General features: G+C 39.6%; 1 protein-coding gene across 1 annotated transcript in view; it reads right to left on the minus strand.

Moving 5' to 3' along the window:
- Positions 1-11,273, minus strand: part of crocc2 (ciliary rootlet coiled-coil, rootletin family member 2) — an 89,623-nt gene that overhangs the window by 42,933 nt on the left and 35,417 nt on the right. Inside the window, exons 9-15 of the mRNA XM_017697998.2 lie at positions 9,724-9,930; positions 7,452-7,548; positions 7,022-7,111; positions 5,733-5,894; positions 4,430-4,629; positions 2,421-2,603; positions 1,696-1,840 (exon numbers count right to left, since the gene is read on the minus strand). Coding sequence (XP_017553487.1) covers positions 1,696-1,840; positions 2,421-2,603; positions 4,430-4,629; positions 5,733-5,894; positions 7,022-7,111; positions 7,452-7,548; positions 9,724-9,930 — 1,084 coding nt within the window. The remainder of the gene's footprint in view (positions 1-1,695; positions 1,841-2,420; positions 2,604-4,429; positions 4,630-5,732; positions 5,895-7,021; positions 7,112-7,451; positions 7,549-9,723; positions 9,931-11,273) is intronic.

The raw sequence follows: 11,273 nt of genomic DNA on the forward strand, positions 1-11,273 counted from the left end.
TAATCTTAGACTAAGGCGCTGTGTTTTAATACACAGTAGAATGCAAAAGTTAGGGGATCCCTTTTGATATCATATGTTTTGTTGATTTTCTAAGTAAAAAATAAATTAAAATCCTATTCATTTGCTGAATTTAACATCTTGTAAAAAAAATATGGCCAGTATAAAAAATATGGCACATTTTCTATACAACCCCATTTCCAAAAAAAGTTGGAAAGCTGCTTAAAATGTAAATAAAATACACACACACACACACACACACACATTTTCTAAGCCACTTGTCCTTGTTAGTGTACAAATCGTTTAGACCCTATATTAAACTGAAAATAGTGCAAAGACAACATATGTGAGATGTTGAACCAGAGATTTTATTGTTTTTTGAAAAATATATGCCCATTTTGAATTTGATGCCAACAACACATTCCAAAAAAGTTAGGAGGGGGCAACAAAAGGCTAGTAAAGTATATGCTAAAAGAAAACACCTGGTTTTTGATTGGGAAACAGGGAAACAGGTCAGTAACAGGATTGGGTGTAAATAGAGCATCCCAGAGAGGCTGAATCTTTCAGAAGTAATAATGAGGATGGGTTCACCACTCTGTGAAAGACTGCATTAGTAAAATTAAATTAAATTAATTGCATTAATAAAATGAAAGATAAAATAGAAAAGAACTTTTGCTTTTCATCATCTACATTACATAAATCTGGAGAAATCTCTGTATGCAAGGGACACAGCCAAAAAACAGTATTTGCTGGCCATGATCTTTAGGCCCTCAGACAGCACTGCATTAAAAACAGACACGATTCTGTAGTGGAAATCACTGCATGGGCTCAGGAACACTTCTGAAAACCACTGTCTATGAAAACAGTTTGTTGCTGCCTCCAGAAATGCAAGTTAAAACTCCAAAACACAAAGAAGAAACCATACATAAACAGGATGCAGAAACACTGCTGCCTTCTCTGGGCCAGACCTCATTTAAAATGGTCTGAGGGAAAATGGAAAAGTGTCCTGTGGTCCGACAAATCAACATTTGAAATTATTTTTGGAAATCATGGACACTTCATGAACCATTCAGCTTGTAATCAGTACAAAAAAGCTTATATTCATGATAGTATAGTGGTGCATTAGTGCACATGACATGGGTGATATGCGCATCTGTGAAGGCACAATTAATGCTGAACAATACAGACAATGTAAAACATTGCATGTATTACAACAGAATGGCTCCATATTAAAACAGTTTGGCCACTGAAATGGGCTGCCTGCAGTCCAGACCTGTCACCCACTGAAAACATTATAAAATGAAAAATATGACATATGAGCCCCCATAGAGCTGCTGAAATCTTATATCAAATGAGAATGAGAAAACATTTCACTTTCAAAACTACAGCAATTGGTCACCTCAGTTCCCAAATGCTTACAGTGTGTTGTTAAAAGAAGAGGTGATGAAACACAGTGGCAAACATTCCCCTTTCCCACCTTTTTTGGGCATCGAATTTAAAATGGGCTTATATTTTTCAAAAACCAATCAAATTTCTCAGTTTTAGCATGTGACATGTTATGATGTTTGTAGTAGTTTCCTTTAAAATGTAGTTTAAAAGAATTGCACATCATTGCATTCTATTTTTATTTACATTCTGCATAGCGTCCCAGCTTTTTGGAAATGAGGATGTAGCATGTTACATCTTATGTTAACTTACCTTAGAGAGAGCCTTTGCAAGGCTGCTGTTCTCATCCTCTAGAACCTCTTTCTCCAGTGTGAGCTGACTCAGGGCCTCCTTTACTGTAACCAGCTCTTTACGCACATCAGAGTGTTTGGCCTCCAGTTGTTCAATAGTCCTCTGTCTACAGAGAATACACACACACACACACACATATCCATCAGCACATGACTGCATGCTCAGTAATACAATACAGCCCAAAATGTTGAAGTGCATCCAGAGCCAACCCGAATGTAAATGTAGGCAAACAAACACAAACACGGACAAACATCCACACATCCACTTCCGCACCCAGAGACACACAAGAGAAAAGGGTTGCTGTAAACACAGCACGAGTGCCTATTGCTCCCTCTAGTCAGAAAGGCAACAGTGTGGAGAGCAAGGTTCAGATCTCCTTCATAAACATTTTGACGGCTTTCTACAGAGCATTCACCCCACAGATCCCCCTGAACTGTGTCACTGACACCGGAAACCACAAAAGTCACAAAACACTATGTTAAGGTCATTACCCCAGGACTAGTAAAATAAAGTTATCTCCATGTTCATTGGCTTCTGTAAACAACAGTATCTTGGCTCAATGTGAGGCTTCTTTGAAGACAACATGTGCTTGTGATATTGACTGTAAACAAAAAAAATATGGAAAAACAAACAGAGGCCATGGGGAGGTTGAGTTGGGGGTTAGATCAGGTTGCGCAATAGCATACCCCTTCTCAGCCTCGGAGCGCTCCCGAGCCAGCTGCCGCTCTAAGTCCTCCCTCTGCAGCCGGAAAAGGTCCCTCTGCCTTTGGATGTCCAGAGAGGAGCTGCGCAGACGCTCCAACTCTGCCTGCTTGTGGTCCAGCTGGTGTTGCAGGGCAGAAAGCTGTGTTTTCAACTCGTCTTTCTCACTGGAGCAAGAAAGAGACAGGAGATGTTGGAGACACATGAATGGACAGTTCGCAATCATGATGCATTCAGACAATTCATACGACCATCCATGTCCAAGTCTGAGGAAGTTGCACTTGAATGGCAGAGTATAGCTCTAATTCAAAGTGATGGGTATAACAGAGGGAGGTGGGGTAATGTAATTTTACCACAGGGCATCTGTAATGTTGGTGACCAATTCACACAACTCGCACTCAATAAAAATGACAGGGCTGGGAGCGGCTACTTGATTTACACACTGCCTTTACTTCAGAAACAAACATCAAATAATTTAATTTAGACGTTATTCCACTTACCCTAACCATCTGTCTTTCTGTCTTAAGTTATAGCACTGTGTCATTTCCATCACCACTAGCTTGGGAAGTCATAGCCAACCGTCTTCACTGTGTTAAATTTTTAAAATTGATTATACGCTTTAATGTTCTGAGTTGCACACTTGAGGAGGACAGTACATATCAACTTCATTTTAGCCTTGGAGAACACAAATAAGTGCCTCTTAGAATAAGAGGCTCTTCCACAGAAAATGATAGCATTGTAGTGACATGGTCATTCTCAGTGGCTGTATATATAACATGGGGGTTATTTCTGTGGCTGGTTTTGTAGTAGGTAAAAAGCACTAGAATCTTTACTGATGCAGGAGTGCACAGTCCATAACATGACTGACATGGCACATTCAGCCGGGACTAAAGTTGCTAAGAAACTGACTCACTGAATAAGGCCAAACACTGCAGAGACTTTTACCTGCTATTCCCAAAGTTATATTAATCCCACATAAAAATGTAATCATATATGGTGGGAAAAGGAGCCTTTACATCTCTTTAATTTATACTAAGATTTCTTATCCCATACAAATTGGTCATAAAATTCAAGAAATCCTGTGGTAAACTGCATTACCCCACCTCCCAAAAAAAAAAAAAAACCATCCATGTTAATGAATTGTCATGTGGAGTATAACTGGTCAGTACATTCTCTTATGTGTAAACCATTTTGTTACGATTTGCTGATATAACAATTTTCTGATTTGCAAGATGACGAGGTCACAGGGAAATGCAACAAAAACTATACATTTATGACTGGTGGGGTCAGAAATGGGACAGTCCTAAATTACACCCAAATTGTTTAGCACTGAGGTTACCTTTGCAAAATCTTTACCAGGTGATAATTCTAAAAAAATATATAGTGCTTGATGACTTGAACTCACTAAAGAAAAAGAATACAATAAACTGTGTTTCTCTGAAGCCTGACAGTTAATAACATTGGCTTAATCTGCAAGTGTTACCAAAGAAAAAGGAAAACTTCCAGCAGAAGACAAACAAAGCTTGAACTGAAATAAACAAACATTACTTTCCATTGGCCAGTAAACGTGTTATTGCACTCGTTAGAAGTTCTAGAACTGTTGTGTTGTAAGACCTATGATTTGTCTTAATGAAGGCTCTTTTCATGATTTATATTTTAGTCTTTTATTCTCCCGTGTCCCCATTCTTCCCGTACAGATTACCCCTGGAAAGGATGACTGAGTGAACTGCTATGTGCAAGGCATTAGTGGTTACAAGACCAGCTAAGAGTGCGGAGCCGAGGCTATTGTCAGATGATAAGTCTCAAGAGAGGTACAGACTGTGTCAACTCCCCTGCAGAAACTCTCTTAAAGCCAGTAAATCTGCTGTGTCCTTCAAAACAAGTCAAAGCAAGTAACAACTGATTGTTAACATGCCTCCCATTCATTTTTATGACCCTTTGTAATTTGTAAGGAAGGGGAGTTCTGTTAGCAGACTTCTAGATGACAGTGTACCTGGTGACCATACCCAGCGAGGTACGGTATCTCTGGGCATCTCTGCTGCTCTCCTCCTCAGCCTTCTCAGCACAATGGTGCTTCTGCTGCAGTTGCTGTAGTCTCTGTTCCAGCTGCTTGCGTTCCGCCTCTCCTTCCTGCAGCTGATCCCGCAATGTGGTAGCCTGCTCCACTGCAGCCTCTAGGCACACTTGTAACCCCTGCAGTGGAGGGACCACAATCAAATTTATTCCATTTAGTCACATGTTAATCAGAAGCCATAACCAGAGGTCCAAGACTGTTGTTGTATGTTGCTGCTACACCTTGCCAAAAATGTCAGCTGTTTTAGGCCAATATGTTTCATATCTGTGCTCTCATTTAGCCCACAAACTACAAGCACCAAGAGTAAAATAACCTTGCGGTCATTTTTGCCTGTTGTTTTTACACAAATAAACTTCAAGCATCTACCAATCAAATATCTGCCAATTTGGCTGTAAGTGAAGCTGTAATCAAATTGTTTTTTCTTTTTCTTTTTTTTTTTGCAAAAATCATTAGGTTGATGAGTGACTTACAGGGGTATCCAGTAGCATAACAAATGACCACTGTTATGTTTAACACTCACCATCCTCTCTATTAACACTTGTACACCTACTCAGTCATGCAGTTGTCCAATCGGCAGCATGGCAGCAGTGCAACGCATACAATCATGCAGACAGGGGTTAAGAGCTTTAGTTAATGTTCAAATCAAACAACAGAATGAGGAAAATGTGAATTAAATGACTGACCATAGCATGGCTGTTGGTGGTTTGAATATTTCAGAAAGTGCTGATCTACTGCAATTTTCATGTCCAACAATTATAACAAGTGAGCGGCGTGTGTTCTGTGGGAGAAAACGCCTTGTTGTTCCAAGGTGAATGGCTTGTACAACTTTTCTGAGCTTACAGGAAGGTTATAGTAACTCTGATAACCATTCTTTACAACAGTGGAGAGCAATAAAGCATCACAACATCAGAAAAGCACTATGGAGATCAGAAAAATATCACATCAAGCATTGAGGTGGATGGGCTACAACAGCAAAAGACCACATTGGGTTCCATTCCTGTCAGCCAAGAGCAGGAATCTGAGGCTTTAACAGATACAACTGAAAAAATCTGCAAGATTTACATGACTACTCTTAATTAGAAAGATGTTCCTAATAAAATGGCCAGTGAGTGGATGGTGCTACATGCCCCACATATCCCTGCTTCATATATAAATGCTTGTATGGGGCCATTGACAACTAAAAGAAATGAACAAGAATATGTCTGTGAGAAGTCTTGCTGACCTGAATTTGTGCTTGTCGCTGGGATAGAGCCCTTCGTACAACTAGCAGAGCGCTATCATGCTGAGGAGAGGAGAGATTGAAAGAGGAGACGGGAAGAAACGGAGAGGGCAACTCTTCAGCTGGGCTGTCTCCGCTGCTAGTGCCCGCATCTTCACGGACAGCCTGTGAAGTATATCAGAGAGAAAGAGGCAAATTCACTAAGATAAAATGCGGAGACTTTTAAATTAGCTCTGTCGACCCAACATGCTCATCCAGATATGTCTTATCTGGATGTCTAGAGCAAAACTTACAAAAGGACACATCACTGCTCATGTCTGAAGTGCTAACTTAGCAAGTCTGACCCATGATCAGGAGGAGAAGTCAAGCCCCTCTGTCAGAGCTTGCTTGAAATATATAAAAACGTGTTGGCATTTGCTGGTATTAAAATTAAAATATTTTAATTATAGGTGCTTTTTAAAATATACACATTTGTTTTGTTTTCTGTGTTGTCCATGTATTGTGTTCAGGCAAAATCATGGAGTCATTTATGAAAGTGTGAAGCAGTGCCACCCCAGCTTAGGCTTCGAATCAGTGCTTCGCAACCACTGCGATCCATCAATACCCCTTTCAATCTCAGTTCTTTAGAAGTGTGCAGCAATTCCATTAATATATTTTGCATTTCAAGCTCCAGATATGCCACCACATGTTCCTGGGAGACCTGTGAAAATACGACTTGATACCCTGACAGTGTTGTGTGCCTTTTCTACACATTTACAAACACAAACAAAAAGCATTTGTTGTCAGTGCGATACTTAAAATGTTCTTTTTCAAACAGCTTTAAATATGTCAACGCTTCTGTATATCAAGCCTTGAAAGGCTAAGATAATCCACAAACATTTTTCATGACAACTGTTGGAGTAATCTATAGCTTAGGATACTTGAGGGTTTCAGTTTTCAAATTTGTTGCTGTCATTTTTCCTCAGTTTTGCTACATAACTTACATCTCAGCTATATGACTTGAACTCAGTTATGTGGGGTTGGTTGGGTTTATGTGAAGCCTGCATACTCATTGCTGTGCAGACAATTTTATTGCTGTAACTTTGGATTAGGCAAAATGATGACTGCATTACTGTGAGCAATCAGCTGTAGCCTGATGTTGACACTGTGGGAAATGCACAAAATGTAGCCCAAACTGCCCCCCCCCACCCCCCCCCCCCCCACTTTTGTGGTGCCCAGCCCACCCACGACAAATAGCCTGTCCTACAATGTTGTTCTGGGGCTGGAGCTGCCCATGATTATGTGTGTTTGACCTGGCAGATGCTGTGAAGAATCTGCTGCAGGCTGCTAATCTCACTGCATAAGGTATCCTTCTCAGCTCTGTCTTCAGCCTGACTCACTTCCTGCACAGGAAAGCAAAACAGAAACAGAGAAGGAACGGGAGAAAGAATGAAAAGAAAACAAGACATTAATAATACAGAAGCCATAACACACTTGATGAAGTGACACACTCTTATAACAACTACTTTACAAAACAAAAAGGGCAAATTCTAAAATGTAATCAGAGGAAACATTCAGGTCAAAGAGCAGCATCTCTAGACCAGCTCTGATACACAACAGAACAGAGCAGGGCCTCCAGACAATGGACAGAGGAGCCAGTGGAGTTCATCAAGAACATGAATTTAAACTATAACTCCCCTCTTGAACAGTACCCCCAAGCTCATACCCCAAAGTCCCACTCACCATCTTGTCCAGATGGTTCTGCAAGGCTCCCAGTGTGCTCTCTTTCTCACTGTTCTGAGCTCTTAGATGTTTCACCATGTCTGTCAGTTCCAGGATTCTACAAACACATTTATAAATAAAACAAAATTACACACATTTTCACACACACACCCATCCAACCAGGCATATGAACACAGTCATAAGGTGTGAAAAATACAGAAACTGTGGTATCTCTTTATTTTACAGTACTGTAATTGTATAGTATTTAAAAGATATCTATAAAGTACTCTGTTGCATACTTTGTACACATATAGGACATATAAATACTACTAGGTATGTGCAGTACAACCTATGAAGAACGTCTTACTACCTATGAAATGGTTAAATATATAGTATTTGAGCATATGAAATGCTAAATGTTGTTTTGTAAATATACACTCATTCCAAATGTCATGCCTCAAAACGTTACCTCACCTTTTGTTTTAACAGTACTTATTAAAAGTTTTGGGACTGAAAACACAAACACTATTTTGTTATATAAGTTTTCAGCTGGCCAACCATACAGGTCCTTTGTTGTATTTTGAACTTAAAAAGACACATATTTTCCAAGTCCATATACAGGTCCTCACTGCAGGCAGGCCAGTCTGGCTATTGCACTGTGATTATGCAGCCAGCACCTGCAGAATATGGCTTGGTGTCATGTTAAAATAAGAATGGGCGCCCCTGAAAAAGACAGCATCTAAAAGACAAGTGTTGCTCCAAATTGAGTTTATTGTTAATGGTCTAGAGTCCAGACCTCAACATCACTAAATGTGTTTTTGGAATGATTTGAATAATAAGACACAGAAAATGCAACCAAAAGATTGGTATCATTTTTAGTTGTTTAGGCTTCTGTGTATATATATATATATATATATATATATATATATATAGCATGTACTTAACAGCCACTTTCACTGGAGGTGGGATGGTCTTAAACATAGTATTGTATATTAAAGTAAAAAGTAAATGATTTAACAAATATGCTAAAAGCTTTCTTTGTTTAGTGGTGTGTGATACTGCAGTGTATGGGGTGGAAGTACTGATACTCTAACAAATTAGTACAGTGGTGGGCTTTATTTCATTCTGCATAAGAGTTCTTTTTCAAATGAAATGCACAGAACTTAAATAATTGGCAAGAGAAAGATTTGCAGCAAGGTCAGAATGGAAATGTAGATAATAAATGTACCATTTTTCTTAGAGATGTCATTGAGAAACATTTCTCAAGTATTCAGTTTAAATACTACTGAAGTAAAGTAGAAATCTCCCAAAATAAAACTTAAGTTTTAAAACTTAGTTTTGAAGCACACTTGCTTGCGCATTTTCCACCCCGTTTAGTCATCGATGACACTTTGCACCCTGAGCACATAAATACCAATGTTACAACTATCATTGAAGTTACTTTGTTCTTCTTTACTCAAAATAAAACACTACATGTGCTGCTATCAGAGAAGCAGTACTAGACAGGTATAACAAGTCAAACCAGCTACTAAAGGTGCAGACAATTTGAAGTAGTGAACCAAGCCCAGCAGGTATTCTAATATTTCCTGAATTTTGTCTGAGATTTAGACACATACGGTAGGCTGAATACCTAATAATGACAATGTGACATTTTACTGGCAAGGGTTCATGCAACATCAAATCCATGCACTTTTGTAATTCAAAGTCATGCAGATGGTTTCTCTGTCTGAGTGTATTAAGCAAAGGTGAAAGTATGGCAAATTTATGCCTCCCCATAGAGCTCTCATCTGATCCCTATTCCTCTTCAGCCTTTTCCTCTGCAATTACAATCAGTGAAGGGGTCATATGTTATAGAGGAGTGTGATCTCTGCTCTTTGCTCATTGTAGAACTGTCACTGATGGAAAGATCTAAGAGAGTCGAGGTGCAATGACTAAATTCATCAAAGGGCTCAGTCAGTTCTATGGATCTGATCCCAACAGAAAACATCAAACAAGGTCACTGACATATGACAGAATAATTTCAGGATGAACTGAATACTGCTCAGCTTCTCACTAAAACGAATACAGACTCTATTGAACTCGACCTCTTTCTGTCTTTTCCTGTCACTGGGCTGGATAGCACCTGAGGCAGTCTTCAGTGCACGAGTACTCAGAACAATGCTCAGTGACTCAGCCAGGATATGTTAGTGTTCAATAATTCAAGACAACGAAGCATTAGGGTTTTCGGGTAACTTTGGGATATGCATGTGAAATATCTGGCACAGTATGAAAGTATATAACAAGATAAACAGACCTGGAGTTGAGCTCCACTTTCTCTGCATCGAAGCGGCCCTGAAGCTGCATGGCTTCCCTCAGTTTGTCTCTCAGCTGCCTCTCCAGCGCTGAGACCTCCAGGCCAGCAGAAGCACTGTGCTCACTCGTGCCAGTCTGCAGATTCATGCATGCCGCATGCAGTCGCCGGCTAGCAGCCGCACATTCTCCACGCATGTCAGCAAGACTCCTGCAGTTATGATTTCACACAGTTACATGACAGCATCAGGACAGGGCAATCCTATCTCTTCAGAGAGGGCAATAAATATTAAATTACATAAAGGCGTGATGAACTACTACCCCATTTCCAAAAAAGCTGCGACACTGTGCAAAATGTAAGTAAAAACAAAATGCAATGCAAATAATTTAAACTGTATATTACATTAAAAACAGTACAAAGACAACATAGCAAATGTTGAAACTGAGAACTTTGTTTCTGGAGAATCTGGAGAAAACTCTGTATGCAAGGGACGTGGCCAAAAAACAGTATTTGCTGGCCATGATCTTTGGGCCCTCAGGCAGCACTGCAGCAAAAACAGACATGATTCTGTAGAGGACAACAGTCTAAAAGTTAAAAGTCTAAAACTCAACAAAGAAACCATATATGAAGAGGATCCAGAAACGCTGCCGCCTTCTCTGGGCCAGAGCTCATTTAAAATTGACTGAAGTGATATGAAAGTGTCCTGTGGTCTGACAAATCGTCATTTGAAATTCTTCTTGGAAATCATGGACACTGTGTCCTCTGGGCTAAAGACCACTCAGCTTGTTATCAGTGCACAGGTCAAAAGCCAATATTTATGATGGTGTAGGGGTGCATTAGTACACACGGCACAGGTTAGGTGCACATCTGTGAAGGCACCATGGTGAACCATATATACATGTTTTGGCAACTTATGCTGCCATCCAGACAACATCTTTTTCAGGGAAGGCCTTGCTTATTTCAGCAAAATGATGCCAAACCACATTCTGCATGTGTTACAACAGCAATGCTCTGTATTAAAAGAGTTTGGGTACTAAAATGGCCTGGCTGCAGTCCAGAACTGTCACCCACTGAAAACATTTAGCGCATTATGAAATGAAAAATAGGACTGTAACTGTTAAGCAGCTGAAATCCTATATCAAACAAAAAATGGAAAACATTTCATTTTCAAAACTATAGCAATTGGTCACCTCAGTTCCCAAACACTTACAGAGTGGTAAACATGTCCTTGTTCCAACTTTTTTAAAATGTGTTGGTGGCATCAAATTCAAAATGGTCATATATTTTTCAAAAAACAGTAAAATTGCTATTTAGAAATCTGTTACTTTATCATGTGTTACTTTGATCATCTATGAGTGTAGAGTAATGGCTTTTCACTGCCTCCGTTCCAAAGCCTGGTTAAAAAAGGATTTAATTCACGAGCCATAATATAAGCACGAAACAGGGGCACAGCTTAAATCTGGTAGCATATTTTCTTTAGGTAACATTAGCAAACTTGCGAATGCTGGTTAGATACCAATTTTGTCAATCTTGCTAACGCAGATAGCAGATGT

The sequence above is a fragment of the Pygocentrus nattereri genome, chromosome 26, assembly GCF_015220715.1.
Source record: "Pygocentrus nattereri isolate fPygNat1 chromosome 26, fPygNat1.pri, whole genome shotgun sequence".
Taxonomy (NCBI): domain Eukaryota; kingdom Metazoa; phylum Chordata; class Actinopteri; order Characiformes; family Serrasalmidae; genus Pygocentrus; species Pygocentrus nattereri.